Genomic DNA, 19,613 nt, shown 5'->3' with positions numbered 1-19,613 from the left:
ACAGGTTTTCTTTAATATATTTATTTTCTTAACACAGGAGCTCCCCTAAAATCTGTAAGAGAGACATTCAAGTGTGTAGAAACTGTGAAGGGTAAAAGAGGGGGAGGATCTCACTGGCCGGCATTACTTTGGGAGAGCCTCCTGTCCCGTCGCACAATGATGATGTCATTCATCCATGCCGCCTCCACCGCGTCTAGCGTTCAGTACGCTGCAGTGCCTTTGATAGATTGAGAAGAACCACCAGCACTCTCTGAAGAGATACCAGTCCAGTATAAACAACTTTACTGAACAAACACAAGCTAAATCATTCATATAATTCATATAAATATGAACACACAAAACGCTGTCTTAAAGTTGTTTTAATAACTTGCTTAGAGTTTCAAATCATTTGTCCTGTCAGCTCATGCAACATCGATTTGTTCATCAGTTCCTTATTTATTGATAAGACTGAAAAAGGATTGTATTTTGTTTGTTTGCATATTTACTTTTTTCATTTGCGGTAACATGATGTGCTACCTATTTTCACTGGTGAAATTCAAAGACATATTGCTTTTCTTTTTGTATTTAATCTGTTTGTGCATGTCTGTCAGTAAATGTGTTCTTCCTAAACCAGTCTTAACCTGTTTCTGAGTCTTTATTGTGTGTTATGTGTGTCTTTAATTCTTTTCACAATCATGAAAAATGTTTGCTTCATAACATTTTTAAATAAAGAGGTCCACTATATTGGTACCACATCAGTTATTGGCATTGTTTATATTCTACATGTCATTGTGCATGCTAATTTCCCCTATTTTTAATTTTAGATTTCCTTTGCCGTCATCTAAGTTAATCTTTTAAAACTCTATTAATTTAATAACACTGTTAAATGTCATTTCCAAGAGCATATACGTTTTTTCATACACTCAGAAAAAAGGTACAAAAGCTGTCAGTGGGTTGACACCCTTTCGAAAGCTACACCTTTGTACCTTTTTTACACCTAAAGGGTACATATTAGTACTTTAAAGGTACATATTAGTACCTAAAGTGTACTTATTAATGCACAAATTGTATATATTTTTTCTGAAAGTGTACAATACATTATAATGTTATGGTGCCTAAATACACATGTAGCGTTTAAAACAATTGATTTAGTAAGTAAATATGGTAAAATAGTGGAGTAAATGTACATGAGTAAGAGAAAGATGTTTATAAGACTGTTTGGGTGTAAACAGGGGTACTTGTCCCACAATAGTGGCCTGGAAGGGGCAAGATCTAAAGTGAAGAGGAGCGCCCCCTCGCCTGAGTACATGGTAAAACAACTTGTTCATAACAGTCCGGCTAATGTTTTGTTATAGAATTTCAATTTGTACATAGAATAAGCATCCTAATGAAGCACAAATCAAGTGTGTCATCTGTAGGCATACATGCCTGGAACGCCAGGAGGACAAAACCGTTACAGACAAGGACATAAGGTGATGTGCTTCTGATTTGATAAGCTCAGTATGGAGAGCTGCAGATGTGATTGCATGATGTAATGGAGGGAAATGGAGGGAAGAAAGTAAAATTGTGTTATCTCATCTTCTTTTAGCGTTCCACCTCAGGAGCAGGAGGCAAAAAGAAGCTAAATGTGATTGTGTTTAATCTACCTAAAAGAAATGTGGGAATTCATAGAAGATAGAAAAGACCGTAGTATTACAAAAAACTCAGAAATGCCATGCAAGTAGTTTTTCTTAGATTTGTAATCAAACTTTAAGAAGATTCTTAACCCTTTAAGTGTCACCCCCCTTTTTTTGAATATACATGAAAATGCACATTTCAAACTTAAATGGTTGTAATTTAAAAATGCTTTGGAATATAGACGTAAGATTAGTCTTGTTTTAAAGAATGTAACACGGTTTTTACAATGTAAAAAATTTAATTATTCATATTTTATAGAAAATATATATTTTCAAAACCTTGGCGACTCTAAAACTGCAAAAAAAATCAAAGCCAAAAATCTGAACAAGTTGTGTTTGAAAATTTAGGTTGATATCTCAAAAAATGAGCTTTTAGTAAGATTTTGTTTGGGCGCAGTACCAAACTTTTTCACTAGATGACAACCAGACTCCATTACTGCCCATATAAGGGCGCCTCCATTTCCATATGTGTTTTGAGTGATTTGAACCATTATTTCCACAATTTTCATACAATTTATGAAGTAGACATCCTATTCAGAAGTAATATGAGAAGTTTGGCAGATTTTGATATGAATTCAACCTCTAAGAAACACATAAAAAGAACACGCATGTACGTTTTAGCTTCCTGCCACAAATGGTGAATCTATCATTTTTTTCTTTATATTTAAAAACAAATTCAGACCTTTTTTTCTAAAATAATTGAATTGATGCTATCTTTTGAACTCTTGGCATGAAAACAAACTGAGGTTTCTACCCTTCTTTCATGATTTTTCATGTTCATCACTATTTCAAAATAAAGGTCTAAACACGCCTTAGGAGTATGAAAATATTTTTGTTGCAAATTGATAAATTACGGCTCCTCTGTAATTTATTTTGAAAATCAATCACCAAATATGGAAACTAGAGATTGTAAGCTTTCAAATGATATATAGTTTGTCAAGATTAGTTTAGGTTTAGTATAGGATATTACTGTTTTAAAAATGTAATGGATTTGGGCCCACCGGTGGGCCGGTGACACTTAAGGGGTTAAATTAAAAAATAATTTAAATAGAGGCACAAACTCATCTCGGCATCACAAGACTACAAGTCAAAATTATTACCACATTAATTATTGTAGTTATTTGAACTGTTAGACACATAAAAGACTGTTAGTATTTTAATAGAAAACTGTGTTGAGATGCATTATATGTTCCTGAAAGTTGTTAAAATTTTGGAATAAGTAAATCAAAAAATACTGTGATCAAATCAATGTTTGATTATTTACTTATAATTTTATAGTGCAAAAAAAAAGGGAATCTAATAGCATGATATAAAGCTCTCACATTTTATTTCTCTGTCACTTTTGTAGAAAAGGAAGCAAGAAAACAAAGACACTGAGCCTGTTGCAGAGATGTACAAGGAAAGAGGGAGGGAAGAAGAGGGCGAGAGAGAAGACGAAGTCTATCTTAAGAACAAGGAAAGAATGATTGAAGAGGAAACTGAGTCACAGTGGGACATGGAGGAAGAGGATGGTGCGACTGAGACCAAAGAATACAGTTCAGGTGATGGTGATAAGGAGACAGGCAGCGAGGAGATAGAGGAAGAATTTGAGCTAGAGAGGGAGAGAGAAAGACAGGAGATGGAAAAAGAAAGGATGGAGCTGGAACGAGAAAGGGCAGAAGAACTTGAAAGGGAGAGAGAGCTAGAGAGGGAGACAGAGCTAGAGAGGGAGACAGAGATGGAGCAAGAGGAAAATGAGGAGAGAGAGAGACAGTTACAGAGACAAAGAATGGAATGGGAGAGACAAAGAGAAAAGATGGAGAGAGAGAGGATGGGAGAGACAAACGGAGAGGAAGACATGGGGCCCCGTATTTCCCACTGTGATTATCTGAAGGTAAGAATGTGCTTTAAAATTAGTTTTCAACAAAAATACAAATATTCCACATATCCACAACATATATGTAATAAAGAATAAAATATATATTACCTTTGAGCCCATGGAAAACATTATGTAATTATAAAATATATGTTTGTTTAAATTTAGATAATAAGGACAGACATTTGGACCCTAATTTATTTACTGTAATATGGTGTATGTGCGTTTTTCCTCGAATGAACAGGGACCTCCAGGTGAAAATGGGAAACCAGGCCCTAAGGTCAGGCAAGCTTTTTCACTCTAAGTCAGAACGATCTGTTCTTAGTAATAAGCATGACAGTCCCGTCCTGATAAATAGTGTAATTTGAGCAATGTTCTCGTTGGCTCTTATTACTGAATAAGCTCTGTGTGTTCCCAAACCAAAGTCTGTTAGATAATCATCCCTGCTTCCTGATTGGTCTGCACCCCACCCACACATATGACATCCCCGCCCCCTCATTCACAATGTTGAAATGATTACTGTCAATCAAACCTGGTGGGTGGAATTTCAGTAGTCCCCTTCCGCTTGCTTTGATGCCCCCAGAGCTTTATTCTTACTCCTGCGAGCCTGAAATGGATTTAATTAGTCTTTGTTAATATTGTAGAGCTGGTGGAGAACTTTCGAGCTCTTTGTTGTTTGCCCTGTAAAAATTGTGGTTGTGAGTGGCTGATCATTTGTGAATTTGCGCAGGGGGAGATTGGAGAAAAAGGCCAGAAGGTACACTCATTTTCAGCTTGTTGTCAATAACTGTTTATCCCATAATTCTTTAGCCTCCTACTATTTGTTTATGTGTTCTGTTTCAGGGAGAACCTGGAACTGGTCACCGTGGGCCAATTGGTCAGGCCGGTCCACCAGGACAAAAGGTGTGTCCTTTATCAATACTGTGAAATTAACTGCCATTCCCAGTTGGGCTGTTTAATGGTTGACATACAGGAGAGAATACCAACATAAACCCAAACGCAGCTAAAAATGGACGTCTTGTTGCTGATGTTGTGTTATGTGCTTAGGGTGAGCCTGGCGAACCAGGACCGACTGGAGCACAGGGCATTCAGGGTATCCGTGGCAATCCTGGCATCCCTGGGTCACCAGGTCAAAGAGGTCAGCCAGGTGACCCTGGAGAGCCAGGTAAAAAGGTAATGATCAACCCATTCTATATGTTAAATAATGTTGATTTAATAACATTTTGCTATTTGAAAGCGAAAAATTAACTAATGAATGAAGTTTTTTTTATATTTTTTTTATTTATGTTTTTACAGGGTGATAGAGGGAGACGAGGAAAGAATGGGTCATCTGGCACTCCAGGTGCAATTGGTCCTCTTGGACAGCAGGTACCACTGCTGCATTTACTCTGTATTTCAATACATTTACTCTGGATTTTAATTTATAGAGTGAAAAGTGAAGGGCTAGAATGAACTGAGAACTTGCTGGTCTTTCTACAGGGTCCTCCTGGCCTCTCTGGGGTTAAAGGTGAAAAGGTAAGTCATTGCATGTTATGTTGATGCTCAACATGAACAGGTTAGGTTGAAATACCCCACAAACAGACATAAACATATACATTTATGAATAGTTTTATCTGCTATCACCAGGGAGACACTATCCCAGGGGAACCAGGTGACAGGGGAATTTCCGGGCTCCCAGGTCGCCGGGTAATATTATAATAAATGTTCCTTCAGATAGATGTAATGTTGTAATGTAATGTAGGTGTAATGTTTATTCTGTAATAGAATATTAGTTTATCGTCATTATGGAAGTAAACAAATGATAAATTATAAAATCTAGTGGTGAAAACAGTTGCATGTTTGTTTTTTCTCTGCGTACTCTAAATGTTTATTAATAACTTCTTATTATTACAAGGGAGCCAAAGGCACTATCGGTGTTAGAGGGCCTCCAGGTCTCATGGTGAGTCGTGTGTCATTCTGTAGAATATTTTTTAAGCAGATTAAATGCAGACCCATTTCAAGTGTATGGGCAGACCCGTTTGTTCGTTCGTTCGTTCATTCATTCATTCATTCATTCATTCATTCATTCATTCATTCATTCATTCATTCATCCATCCATGTACATCAGAGATAGTTGGCAGCCTATCACAAGGAACTTCCTCTGCTTTATATTTATTGATTTGTTGACTGATCTGTATTGGAATTTGTGAATAACATGTTCCATATTTTAGTGATAAAGAATCTCTCCTTATCAACCTCACATGTTTGTAGGGCATGACAACAACAGCCCCGAGTGTCATGTTTATCAAAGCTAAACCAAAATCACACTCTCACATCTCTGTTTCTTTGCATCTTCTCTCACTGTCATGGGAAAAATAACACTTCTCACCAATATCTCGTTGTAGTCCTGTCCTCTCTTCAACTGTACTATCTGAAAAAATGCCCCAAAATAAATATTTTGATACACAATACATGGCAAAGCTTGAAATGATCGAAGTGCCGCAGCTGTCTGTACAATGTGTTAAGTTCTTGTGACCTTTCTCTTTAATTAAGGGTCCCAAAGGCCTGACTGGTGTGAAAGGAGAAAAGGTGAGTTTCCATTTTTAACCCATCTTGGTTTAAATTCTAAGTTTACAACATTGAATCAAGGCTGTTACCATGTCTTGAACATTGGGGGTGACCAAAGTTTTTTGTTTGGGGGGGTGAACGCAAAACGTTTCTTGTCTCGTCACATTCATTTATGAATTACACGATTCATGTAAACTATAACATATTTTTATTCAGCGAGCACACAGTCTGCTCCGGTCCAAAAGACACGATAGCACTGAGCAGATCACATGTAGGCTACGAATCGGCGTATACCAGAAAACATATTGGACCCGTTTGAATTTTACACAGAATGCTATATTTTAAAGCGATATTGAGTAGATTAGGAGGAAACTGCGGCTTTGCCGAACTCAACGGCTCTGGCCGAGCTGTGATATAAACTAAACTCTATTGGCTGTTTTTAAAAAAGGGACGGAGCTGTTTGATATGTCCCGCCCTGTCTTCCTGTTTCAGTGGAAATTACGTCAGCACATTGAATAATGCTGTGCGTTTCAAGGCACTTCAGTGGGCCTTTAAAACTAAAGTGTTGCGTTGGAATTCGCACTTGTTTTCTGTGAACAGCAAGGCCCGCCTCCTTTGATTTGAATGGCCAACTCAGTCATTTTGACATTGACGATCACCGTTCAAACAAAGTACAATATAATGGACTGCAGCAGAGCAGCATCAAGAATATTCTATTCCAATTCTAACTATTGGGGAGGACTTGTCCCCCTCAATGTCTATGGTGGTTATGGCCAAGCATTGAAGGGCTTTAAATGTTAATAGCCAAGCCAACTCTGCCAGGGTCATTCTCTGTAGCTCAAAGATTTATAGGCAGCTTTGACAGCACTACTGTGCTCACAGAGCCTCTCTTCTCTCTGTATTGACTTGCCAGTGCCTTCTCTTCAACTCTTTCTCTGCTCAAGCCAATCTTTGTATGTTTGAAACTGCTGTGAACAGCACTTTCTTCTCACAGACATACACACTCACTCCAACGTCACAATCTGCGTCAGTTGTGAATAAAACCGGATTTATTTACTTCAGCGTATGACAGGTTCAAATTTACAACAGTGTTTGTAGAAACCTTTAACAGTCCATATGACGTACCATTTTAAACTCAATTGTTTAGAATATAAACCAGACAAAATTAACAAAGACAAAACTTTTTGACTGACAGGGTGACAAAGGTGTGACTGGTCACAGAGGAGACAAGGTAAGGACAGCATATAAGCATACCTGGATGGCGTTTATTTAGATTTATTTACCAACTACCTTATTGTTTTCCTGTTTTTGTAGGGTAGCCCTCTCTCCACGCCAGGACCCAGAGGATATAAGGGTCTAAAAGGAGAGACGGTAAGATTTCTGTATTTATGTATAAGTTCACTAATGTTTCCTACAAAGGATACTTGAATCATAATTGACTGTGCAAACACTTCACAACACTTGTGAGCCATTTGATTTTTTTTTTCTTCAATAAGAAACATGAACTAACAATGAATAATACTTTACTACAGAATTTATTTATCTTAGCTTATGTTTAACTCAACATTTAAGACATTTTTTAAAGTCAATATATGTATCTGTTAATACTATGCACAGTGAACTAACATGAACATTAACATTTTATTAATTAACAAAGGTTAATCAAATCTGTACAAATGTATTGTTCATTGTTAGTTTATGTTCATTAGCTAATGTTAAAAAATTAGACTTTAATGTAAACTGTTACCTTTTTGAAGTAGAAAGGACAAATACAGGTCAATGTATATGTACGTAATATGTACGTCAACGTCAGTATGTCTGAATTTTACATGGCAGGGTGAACGTGGGCTTCCAGGATTTGACGGAGATAAAGGAGAGAAGGGTGAAGATGGTCCACCTGGTGCGAAGGTATTTTACACACCGTACTGAGTGAAATATACATTACTTTTCAATGATTTCTGAAGGATCATGTGACTGGAGTAATAGCTGCTGAAAAATTCAGCTTTGCCATCAGAGGAATAAATTACATTTTAAAATATATTAAAATAGGAAACGGTTATTTTTAAATTGTAATATTTCACAGTATTACTGTTTTACTGTATTAAAATAAGTGAATCCTTGGGGAGCATAAGACTTCTTTTAAAAACATTACAAATCATAGAAATCCTAAACTTCTGAACAGTAATGGATGATACCTGTAGAGATTCATGTGGACCATATAAAGTGAATTTCCAATGCTTGTTTGATATAATTTCAGGGACTGAAGGGTGAGGCTGGTACCAAAGGAGGCATGGGGACTTTTGGCGCACGTGGTCCAGTAGGACAAAAGGTCAGAATATAGTGAAAGTTTTTGCACTATATTGCTATATAAAACTGCATTTTTAGTATGGGTTATATTGTTTTGTTAAATGTTTCTGTGGAAAGTAAACATTTTTCCTTAGGGAGATCCAGGGGAGTCCGGCGCCAATGGAGAAAAGGTAGTACGAGTGGTTGTGGTTGTGGTTGTTTCATAAACCAAGTTTGAGATGTTTGCTTTTAAGGATTATACTTCTATAAAACATACTGATTGGCTGAGATTTGTTACAGGGCCGAAATGGAGAACATGGATTGGATGGTGAAAAAGGTGATAAGGGAGACATGGGCCTGCAGGGCAAAAAGGGGGATCAGGTGAGAATATGAACCATCTGAATAAAATATTAATTATGAAGAAAATCCTCAGAGTAACAGAGAGGGAGAACACTGTGCCTTAACCTTTCTTACTAACTACATTATTTAGAGAGGGATGATTCAATATTTAAGTAGGTAGTCCTTTTAGTTTGTTGTTTAAAAGATCACACACTTTATTAAGGGATATAGACTGCAAGCACAATGCTTTTTGTGTTCAGGGTGAGACAGGTGAGCCTGGTTTACCTGGAGATACAGGAATTAAAGGAGAGAAGGTAAGAAGTGTCAATCTGAACTTATTGATTTAGTTTTTGTGTTCTCACCTGTCTGTAACCGTTGTTCTCCTGCAGGGCTTCAGAGGTTTCCCTGGTCGAATAGGGAACCCAGGACTGGATGGAGAACAGGTGTTTTTGTCTACATTTCATCTTAAATAAAAAACTGGATTAAATAAACCACTAATAACATTTCTTTTGACTGTAAAACACAGGGTGATTCTGGGGACCCTGGCAGGCATGGCATTCCAGGTCTAAACGGTATCCCGGGACGAAAGGTGAGTTACTACACAAACAGATATCATCATCATGTAAAGTTAAGTATAAGATTTATTGTTTTTGTTAATGCTTAGGGTGAAAAGGGTGATAGTGGATTGAATGGTCTTGATGGAGCTCCTGGACAGAAAGGAGAGAAGGTATACAGACACTGTAAAAATTACAGCACCACTGTTAATTGAAATAATAATAATTATAATTATAATAATTTTATCTTTTTATTAAAGGAATAGTACACCCACCCCCCCAAAAAAAAAAATTCTGTCGCCATTTACTCATCTTCACATCTTTCTAAAACTGTTTGACTGGAACACAAATAGAGATGTTTTAAATATTTTTTCATATAATGAAAGCATATTGCAATCAAGAGCTGTCAAGCTTCAAAACAGACTAAAAAGCACCATAAATGTATCTTACAATTAGACCATATGACTCATGCGCTATATTCAAAGCCTTCTGAGGTGATATGATAAATTTGTGTGAGGAACGAAATGTATGTTATTATTTAACTAAACTAAAAAAAGCTCATTCAAAATGTTAATTAGAAATAATAGTCTATAAATAGTACTAAAATAACACTGCTATCATGTCACGATCAGTTACTAGACATACAAAAACCATCATTGTGTCAAATTTTAATATGAGCAATCTTTTTCTCTGTCCTTTTAGCCAAAGCCAATATGTTCATTTTCAAATTTTCATTTATTTACCCCATTCTCCTGCAGGGAACAACTGGTTTCCCAGGTTTCTCAGGTTTTAAGGGATCTGCTGGTACACCAGGAACTAATGGGGCTTCAGGTCGGCCTGGTCCAGTTGGACCCAAAGGGGAAGTGGGGCCGAAGGTACGACCAAAAACAATAATATAGCTGAATTCATTATGTGTGTGATTCATCAGACCTTACAGACAGATGGATAAATAGTCAAACCATTGTAATTATGGTCATCTTCATACCTCACTCAATCTCATGTGGAGGAACCGTGTAGGAGGACAAGTCCCTAATTAACTCACAAGAAGGAGAGGATGAGAGAGATAGATGGGGGGGGGGGGGGGGGGGGGGGCGTAGGAGCTATTTCTGCTGGGATGAAGATTTGAGCTATCAAACCAAACACTGCACTAAGGCCGCCTTTAGCCACAATTAAGCATCTCTTGATGTTGATAGGAATGGAGAGGGTTCGGCAAGCTGCTCTCACGGACAGAGTCTCTTTGGTAAAGGTGAAATGTACTTCAGCAGACTTGGTTAAAACATGAGGATGCTGTGAGTTAGATAAAGGTTGCTGAATCGGTCAAGGTTTCTCAATAGTTTTATATTTGACAAGTTTCAACAGTAATAGGGAAACCCTACCGTTATGAGGACAAAATGTCCCCACAAAGATGGAAATATCCGAAATCCTTAATTGTCCTACCTTGTGTTGGTAGTTGCAGTGTGTTGTTGTTGTTGTTGTTAATATGAATAATAATCATATGGCTATTAATAATAATTATAAAATACTATTACCGTTTTATCCCTAAACTCTAACTGTATAAATAAATTAATGTTCATTCATAATACATTAACTAATGTAAATTTGTAAATGTAACAAAATATTTATATTATTTATAAGAACAAGAACAACAAAAATAATAATTATTATGTTATTATTATTATTATGATTATATAAATATATATTTTATAACACTTTTCGCTCAAAGCAACATAAGTACATCAAACAGGATCAAAGCAATAAAACAGTACAATATGACATACACATCGAAAACCCATATAATTTCCAAAACAGTTTAGTCGAGCACATAGTTCATAATAAAAATATGCATCTGCATGTGTCTGACCCAACATCACTGTAAAAAGTGATCAGTTAACTTAACTTAAAAAAGTGAGGAAACCTGTTGCCTTAAAATTAAGTAAAATTAAGTAATGTGAATTCCACATAACTTGTTTTTTTATTTTTTTTTATTTAAAAAGACTTTAATGTTCACCAAAATTAACAAATACTGTGGATGTACCTGTGACAGTCCTGTAGTAATGTTTATGAATTACACATTATTGTAAAGTGCTACTCCTGGTGTTTTTCCGTTTTTTTTACTCATAGACTAATGTCAGTTGAAAATAAAGTAGGAAATCCATTGGTTTGGTTATGTGTAGCATTAAGCTCAAAGATTGGTCCAGGGTTAGTGGCTGTTTTGTGCTGACGTGAGGCTTTTATGTATTTATGTTTTACTGTATTACTGTATCGTTTCAGGGAGAGAAGGGGAGGAGAGGCAGAGGAAAAGCCTGTCAACGGGGACCCCCTGGAATTCCTGGCCTCACAGGCCTGGATGTAATGAGGAATCTGCACACAAATAACTGTATCCTCCACTCTATTAGGACTTTGTCCATTCACAAACATGTTCAGTCTAAAGTTATGTATATCTTCTATGCAGGGGGAGGTGGGAAGCTTGGGCATGAAAGGAGAAAAAGGGGAGCCAGGACTCAGTGTATGTTGACAACGCCTTTGATATATTTATCATTATGGATTACAGATACTTTTTCTGTATGATAAGAAACTTATTAAAATTGTCCTTTTGTTCAGGTGGAGGAAGTGAAGGATCTAGTGTCAAAGGAGGTGGTTGAGAAGTGTGGTGAGTATGTGTGTATGCTCATTTGTATTCTTAAACACACAGTGGATCTTAGTGGGGACTTCATGTTAAACTGTGAGGATATAGACATGAAAATGGTTTTCTTGGTATTTTTGTCTTGTTTTCCATTACAGATATCTAACAACTTTTAAATCAAGATACATTTAGGCTATTCGAGAAGGAAAATTACTTAAGATTTTAAGTTAATGCTTGTAAAAGATCTGTCAGTGACCAACCAAAAAAACAAAAGCATAAAGCATAAACTCACTTAATATCATTTTTCAGAAAACAGGACTTAAATATCTTAAGTCATTTTGCTTCTCAAGTAAATGCATCTCAGTTTAAGAATGTTAAGATGTTTGTCCAGGAAACAAGACAAAAATACTGAGTAAGAAAATCATTTATGCATTTAAGCAAATCATTAGTGCATACAATATTAATGTATCAGATCACCTCTAATGTATACATCAACGTGTTTCTAGATGTTTTTGTCCACTGGAAATGTTTTGAAATTATGTTTTTTAAGTATTTTATCGGCTATACAATTACCGCCACGATATAGAACAGTACAACCCGCTGAGTAGACTTGTCTATTCATGTTTAATTAAATATGCCGTCTACCCACATTAAAATCTATTCAGTTGTGCAATGTCCATTCAAGTGAAATTGATCTGAATAACAGAGCTTCGTTAACACATTTATTTGTTGGTGCTTAGGAGTGTGTGATTTTGTGTATTTGTGTGAGTTTGTGTCTCTCAGTATATGTGTTTGGAAGCCCCTGTTGTGGAGACCTCTGGACCCCATGGGTTCCACCATCTGTTGTGTTCTAGTGGGCTCTCGTACTGAAGAAAAACTATGAAGAACTCCATGTTCAGAAGTCATTCATTAATGTGAAAACCAAATTAACAAAAAACTGGAACTGTTTCAGAATTTTATTGAAGTAATGACTTCTCTGGTTTAAAAAAAAAAGATTGAATTACTTTCCATTTGTGTGAAATTAAATTAATTAATGATGTTGATGCCTAATGAAAGTTGCACAAAGCATGGTCACTTTCTTAACCAAAGGAAAGGAAATACTCCTGATGGTGAACACCAATGATCCAGATGATGGGAGTATCCTAAGAGAAGACAGAAGAGCGGATTCTGCCTCTCGGTTCTTGCTCACCCACCCCAAAGTGTGGGATGAAGAGGTGGAGGACGAGACCACTACAGTTCGTCCTGCTGTTTCAGAGTCTGAGCCAACATTAGCATATGGCAACATTACAAGTAGGTATATTCCTGCTTTGAACCAATATGTTAGAACATGGCTTCTCTCTTATGATATCATGCCTATATTTTGTCCTTGGGCCTGGAAGCGTTTGGATGGGGGAACTAATTACTCATATTCAGAATATATAATTCATATTATATAATCAGTTTTATATTTGAGTGTTGATTAACTGTAAATTTTGGTCTTCTGCAGTGTCTTATGAACATTAGTCCAGGAAGCCAATCCTAATGAGCTGGTGTTGAGATCGGGCATCTTTGTAGATGTGTTCATTCATCCATAAACACCATTTAGTTCTTCTTTACCAGAAGGAAAACAGGAAATGGTTACAGGGTATAGATATATGGAAGTCATACACAAAAGTTCTGCATGGTCTACTTCTTTGTTTATTTTAAGCAACTAAGTCACACAGTACAAAATCTGCATTGGACCAACCATATATTAATTGCTTGAGGTGACCTTCAATGATCAAAATAAGAACTAATATACAGACTTCTTTATTGTTTTATCAGTGTTTGCGCATTCCAGACTGTCAATCTGTCCATTAGTGGTAGAGATTTTTAGTGGCTCTTTCTTCAAAAGTGTCTATTTCTATGAGTGAGTCATTGAATCATTAATTCAACTGATTCGTTCAAAAACAATGTTTCATTCATGACCTACATTTATTTATAGTAAATACTAAATAGTCATGTAATATCGGAAAAATGAGGGTGATTTATTTTACAATGTTATCCTAATGATTTACAGATGTTGTCCCATAATACACAAATCTATGTGATTATATTTGTGTAATGACTCTGCATACATGGTGTTAACTGAAAAATGTGGATATAATAAAAGCTTTTCTGTTGCACTCAGGAGCCAGTACTGAGAGAGATGGAGAGCAGAGAGAAAAGAGACGTGCACTCAAACTCCACTCAGGTGTGTGTAGAGTAAAAGAGGAGAACATCGTCCTCTGCTGACTGCTGCTCCAAGTGCTTTCAACCAATTAATACATCTAAAAAAACAGCTTACATAAGCAATATAGTCTGATTTCCTGCACAAATTAAACCTGGTCCTCGAATTAAAAGGATTTGCAGTGGTAATGTTGGGTTTATATCCAGGATAGTAGTCCGAAGAAGTACACATTAATGGTCCTGGCACCAAAAGTGCAAGGCATTGCACATAGCCAAGATTATTTTATCCGTCTTTTTTCTATCACATCCACAGTGCAATATGAGACACAGGGAGCAGAAACAGACATATAAGACAATAATTAATCCAATGATAAAAGTAACACTCAAATCATCTCTCCACAAGTGTATATTTGCGTGTTTACAATTGCATATATGTGAGAGAGAAGATAGAACATTTGACAGAGAAATACAAGATGACACATTTATAAAAAGTGGAACTATTTTTAGATTAACCATTTATTGCTTCGTGTATCCTTGCAGTGATATATAGACAGCTTAGATCCATGATTTCGTATTATATTAAAATATATAAAAATAAATAAAAAAATAGCATAAATAAAATTGTTGTTTCATGATATTCATAGTTTAATACATTTCATTTCAAACATTTATTTATTTTTATTTTTTTCATAATTTTAATTTTCAAATATTTTCATTAAAACAGTGTGAATGCATTATTTATTTAATTGAAACTGATTATGTAATGCTACCTCCACTGAATGCAGACCCGGACGCTGATATGTGCCTTGAACCCATGTCTGAGGGCCACTGCACTGAATACGTCCTGCTCTGGTACTACTACGCCATCTCAGGGAAATGCCGTCCTTTTGTGTACGGTGGCTGCGGAGGAAATAGAAACCGCTTCAGCTCCAAACAGGATTGTCAGAGTAAATGCATTCTGGGAAGGAAAGGTAAAGAGGCAATCGGGACTCAAACCTCAGGTTCCAATGATTATAGATGATTATTTGAAAGACGTGCGATTTTTGTCAGAAGTAATTTAGCATAATTTTTAGTGAACTTTTCTTGTCCCCTTTTCCTGTTTTACAGATTCTGGATCCTGAGGAAGAACATTTAGCTATTTTTATCTCACAAAAAAATACTAGTTTTGTACATTTTTGTCATCCCATATGTATATTAGTTTATCACAGCTGTATATGTTAGAGAAAAAAAAGTGTTCATAACTTGTTTAATCTACATCATGTTTGCGTTTCTATAGCCTCACACATTGTTGCACTGTTATAGTGATACATGCTTACCTACGAATGTCTTACCAATATACCACGTTCTTATTTAAAACCTAGTTTGATGTTTATTAACGGAGGTCATGATTCTAAGAGTAAATGCACTATTAATATAATCAACTGTGTTTATGACCTGTTTACCATAAGGTTCTCCATTTTGCACTAATGGTTCTGTTTGTAAAATGTTCTTACTCTGACTGCTTTTAAAATGTTATGCGAGACAATAAAACAATGAACTGTATATATTTTTGAATGAGCTATATAGTCGTAGGGGTTCACTGTAGGTGGGTGGGTGTGTGCGTGAGAACATTTTTACATCGTGACCTCTGATTTTGGACAGTGTTCTCTGAGCTTGGCCCTGTGTTGTGTATAAATGCTGCCATATTGGCTTTTCTTCAGCAATGTTTGTCGAGTCGTGTCTGGACGGTGTCTCCTGGGGGCAGGCAGAGAAAGTGTGTGCGCATTTGAAGCAAATGGACTAGCTGCATTTGTGGGTGGCTTACACGGTATTTGTACATTTGTGCATGTATTTGTATGTTTCCTTCCTCATTATTTTTACCCCTCCATATCTTTTTCACGTCTTTAAAGCTTTACCTTCCGCTGACATTGACTCTGTTCTGTCTTGTATAATCTCCCAACTAAGCTGCTCCCTGTTCCATCCCTAGGTTTCTAGCTTTTTACATATGTCCCAGTAGCAGGGGGGCGTGTAGCAGGCTGTAGTCCAATTTAGAGCACATTGAGAAGACTGTGGTACAAGTCAGAAGACAGGACGCCCTTTACAGTGTGTCTAAGGGGATCCCTGAGTGAACTTCATTGAGCACGCTAGCACAGATGCCCTTTACACCTGCTTTAAAATGTAGTTTTTAAGGTTTAATGAGCTTCCTTTAACTTCATGTGGAATAAAAGTATTATCATCCAGTCCAATGCACAATGTTTACAGCGTTTAAATGTAATCATTAATGAAGCTTCCAAACTTTAGAGCCCTTGATAGCAAAGCAATCAATCTTTAAAGGGAGGTGGGAAGAAAACGAATTAAACTAATGAGCATGAACTGCACAGCAATTAACTCACAGGGACGTCTAAAAAGGAACACAAACATGTTATAGTTATTGACCCTGACAACTAAGGAAACAATAAAACAGACCCAGAAATTCCTGTTTTATAAATGGCTCAATACACATGCAGAGTAAGTAAATTACTGCGCTATCCATGGTGCTGAATGCCTTTAGATGAGTTGGTGTGCCATCTTAATTATAAGCCTTATAACCACTTTATTCCAAAGTTTTAAGGATAATTATGTCCAGCCAGTCATGACATTGAGTGGTAGGTTATTTTATTTTGCATAATGACAAATGAATTGTAAATTAAAAAATTTAAAAAACTGTTGCACATCGCAATGAACTGAAAGAAAAAAATAAATAAAAAACTTTGTAGCTAAATATATTAGTTAACCACAGTTAAGTAAAAAAAGCTTAGTGCTAACCCTTTTTCCTAAAAATCGTATGTTTTCGCACAAATCGCATCGTACGCATTCATGGCAAAAATCGCCACTTCGTAAAACATTTTTCTCATGACATCGTTAATCTAATAAACTAAAATAGTCAATCAAATAAAGTTCTTAAAGTAAAAGTAAAGTAAATAATTCACCTGTAAATAAATGAAAAATTATGTTATTAATTATAAATTATAATGTATAAATTCGTCGAATCATTTATGTTTATGCTTAAATATAATTAAATATTAGTTTGTTTAAAAATAAAAATAAACTATTGCATGTCACGTGTTGAGTTGGCTCACATAATTTATGTTTCGCGCTTCAGAACTTTCGTCAAGTTCTGAATTCTTCCAAATTCTTCCATAGTTCAAATGATTAAAAATGCTGCTTTCAAAGGATGCATTCCAAGGTAGGAAGGCATGAAGGCATGTCCGAATCCAAAGTTAGCTTCACTTCTTGTATCCTGAAATACCTTCATCGCTGCGTCCAAAATCGAATACGTCCCTACTAGGCTATATAGTATGTGAAAAACAGTACGCCAATAGAGTAGTAGGTATGTCCAAATACTAGTATTCGAAAAACAGTAGGCAAAAAGTCCCTGGATGACCTACTACTTCCGGCGGGATTCTGAAGTGCGCATTCGATGGACACATTACTATCCCATGAGGCCATGGGAGAGGATTTATGAATGGAGGTGAAGCAACACAGCTAGGTCACATACAACATGGCGGATGTAGTACGTCCAGATTACATTCATACAACACACATTCATACTATAAAGAAATAACTTTTTTAAACGGTGGCGAAGTAAGTTCAAATTTAAATATAGTACCAACTGAGACAGTACGCGATTTCAGACACACTGCATCTGACGATTTTTGAAGGCAACATATATGTATCCAATCCGCCGCTGCCTTTGATATCCCACAATCCTGTGGTTTCCATTCTGTGACAGTTGAGGTAAAAATAAAGATGGCATCAGAAAGCCTACAAAGTCATTACCTGATAAAGCAGAGAGGCAACAAATCAGCTGCCTAAGTTTTCGGATGCAGCCATTGTGAGCACCAATGCACCCTGGTTTTCACGTTGCATTATGGGACTTTAGGGAGCGAACGTTTCAGTGCACTAGTATGACTTTGCGATTGAGACAGCCCTTCAAATGGCCGACTCCCTGATCAGTGTCCTGACTACTGAAGTAGAGAGCAGATTGAGACGCACCCATAATCTGATTTTTTTGTTGTTGTTGCTATAATTAGCCTACAGGATGTCTGTACATATCTCGTCGCGTTTATCAAATATTAAGCACACACGGTCGGTTATCTGTTTTATATGGTGACGGTAAAAGCGCCTTTGGTGCACAACCGCCTCATTTTACTGGGAGGGTCCCAATAAATGACGTTATTGCTGGCGTACGACTGCAGCGTAAATGGGCTAAATGAATGCACATCCAATGGGCAAACAGTCCAAACGGATATTATCAGCAGCCAGGGAGATATCAAACCCACAAAATCACTCTTATTTAAGTTGACGTTGAGTTGTTGACTTGCTTACCTTTTTAATAACACTTTGGATTTACGATCCAAAAGTTCTGCTTGACAAACAGTGCTTCACTTCAGAAGACTCTTCTCATCCAAACAGTGCAGGTAAGTACTTTTGCAGTCCTGTGTGAGATTCAAGGGAATCGTTCATTTAAAAGGGACAAAATTCTTCCATAATTTACCCAAAGGTTGTTCCAAACCTGTATGACTTTCTGGAACACAAAATATTAAAGGGTGACAGCTTCAGTCTTCAGTGCATCTTTTTATTCAATGACAATTAATGGTGACGAGCTGTCATTCTGTCCAGCGACAGCTTTTGTTCCACAGAAGAAAGAAGTTCATACCGGTTTGGAACAAGATGAGGGTGAGTAAATAATGACAGTTTTTTGTTGAACTGTTCCTATAGGCGCAATGCCATGTGACACTTTTTATGCAAAGTTTCTTTCTGGAAGTTTTAAATAATCAGTACGCAAGAAATGTAAATCCAAATGCAATCTGATAGTGCCTCATATTCTCACGCACCTCCGTTCAACAGGGCAAAACGATGTGGTTCGCGCGGACCCTCCTCGCTCTAGCACTTCTTTGCGCACCGGTTTCCAGCCTCTGCTTACCAACGTACAACCCAGAGTCCAACTTTCTTTGCAACAACGAGATGTTCTCCGACGCGAATGATAACGGGAAACCGTCGAATTCCCTGCTCGACAGTGTAAACCTCCTATACAAACCAGCGCACGCGCTTTCCTCTGAGGAGCCGCGCGAGAGGAGGACTGTGCCCGCGTCCAAATACAGATACTTGAGCCAGACGCAGCTCAGGAGTAAACTGTACCGCAACAGTGCGAAGAGCGACCGACGCAACCAGGTCACTCTTTCCCTCGACGTGCCCACCAACATTATGAACATCCTCTTCAACATTGCCAAAGCCAAAAACCTGCGCGCAAAGGCGGATGACAACGCGCGCCTGCTGGCGCAGATTGGAAAGAGGAAATGAACTCTTATTCCTGACTTTAACATTTGTTTTTGTAACCAACTGAGGCATGTTATATCTAATTTAATATTGTAATAAAAGTTTTTTTCTTTCAGTTGCATAAAAAATAGCAATACTGAAAATTAATGGAATTTATTAGCAGGTGATATAAATGTCTTTTAAAGGGTTTTGAATTATTAGCCTACCCACTACACTTGTTAGACTGGTCACTCTTCTTATGTACAGTAAGTGTTTAAAATTGGCTTACT

The 19,613-nt window shown here is 36.9% G+C and overlaps 2 protein-coding genes across 2 annotated transcripts in view; both read left to right on the top strand.

Moving 5' to 3' along the window:
• col7a1l (collagen type VII alpha 1-like) overlaps positions 1–16,573 on the top strand; it is a 61,540-nt gene extending 44,967 nt beyond the window's left edge. The window contains exons 82-112 of the mRNA XM_056235784.1: positions 1,212–1,289; positions 1,398–1,451; positions 1,568–1,606; positions 3,004–3,528; positions 3,755–3,790; positions 4,241–4,267; positions 4,354–4,413; positions 4,558–4,683; positions 4,807–4,878; positions 4,990–5,025; positions 5,137–5,196; positions 5,405–5,449; positions 6,043–6,078; positions 7,253–7,288; positions 7,372–7,428; positions 7,894–7,965; positions 8,315–8,386; positions 8,499–8,534; positions 8,644–8,724; positions 8,943–8,996; positions 9,072–9,125; positions 9,209–9,271; positions 9,347–9,409; positions 9,995–10,111; positions 11,508–11,585; positions 11,689–11,742; positions 11,838–11,886; positions 12,949–13,149; positions 14,009–14,071; positions 14,832–15,017; positions 15,154–16,573. Of these exons, the coding sequence (XP_056091759.1) occupies positions 1,212–1,289; positions 1,398–1,451; positions 1,568–1,606; positions 3,004–3,528; positions 3,755–3,790; positions 4,241–4,267; positions 4,354–4,413; positions 4,558–4,683; positions 4,807–4,878; positions 4,990–5,025; positions 5,137–5,196; positions 5,405–5,449; positions 6,043–6,078; positions 7,253–7,288; positions 7,372–7,428; positions 7,894–7,965; positions 8,315–8,386; positions 8,499–8,534; positions 8,644–8,724; positions 8,943–8,996; positions 9,072–9,125; positions 9,209–9,271; positions 9,347–9,409; positions 9,995–10,111; positions 11,508–11,585; positions 11,689–11,742; positions 11,838–11,886; positions 12,949–13,149; positions 14,009–14,071; positions 14,832–15,017; positions 15,154–15,167 (2,544 nt within the window). The 3' untranslated portion in view covers positions 15,168–16,573. The remainder of the gene's footprint in view (positions 1–1,211; positions 1,290–1,397; positions 1,452–1,567; positions 1,607–3,003; positions 3,529–3,754; positions 3,791–4,240; positions 4,268–4,353; positions 4,414–4,557; positions 4,684–4,806; positions 4,879–4,989; positions 5,026–5,136; positions 5,197–5,404; positions 5,450–6,042; positions 6,079–7,252; positions 7,289–7,371; positions 7,429–7,893; positions 7,966–8,314; positions 8,387–8,498; positions 8,535–8,643; positions 8,725–8,942; positions 8,997–9,071; positions 9,126–9,208; positions 9,272–9,346; positions 9,410–9,994; positions 10,112–11,507; positions 11,586–11,688; positions 11,743–11,837; positions 11,887–12,948; positions 13,150–14,008; positions 14,072–14,831; positions 15,018–15,153) is intronic.
• A 1,635-nt stretch (positions 16,574–18,208) lies between these two features.
• On the top strand, positions 18,209–19,550 carry ucn3l (urocortin 3, like). Its single transcript, XM_056235742.1, has 2 exons — positions 18,209–18,485; positions 18,916–19,550. Exon 2 carries the CDS (start codon positions 18,925–18,927, stop codon positions 19,366–19,368), a length of 444 nt encoding a protein of 147 aa, XP_056091717.1. The 5' UTR covers positions 18,209–18,485; positions 18,916–18,924; the 3' UTR covers positions 19,369–19,550.
• The last annotated feature ends 63 nt before the right edge of the window (positions 19,551–19,613 follow it).

This window comes from Rhinichthys klamathensis, unplaced genomic scaffold (assembly GCF_029890125.1).
Source record: "Rhinichthys klamathensis goyatoka isolate OS25496 unplaced genomic scaffold, OSU_Roscu_1.1 h1tg000430l_1, whole genome shotgun sequence".
NCBI classification, from domain to species: Eukaryota; Metazoa; Chordata; class Actinopteri; order Cypriniformes; family Leuciscidae; genus Rhinichthys; species Rhinichthys klamathensis.
The sequence above is the reverse complement of the archived record's forward strand: the minus strand, read 5'-3'. Positions and strand labels throughout refer to the sequence as shown.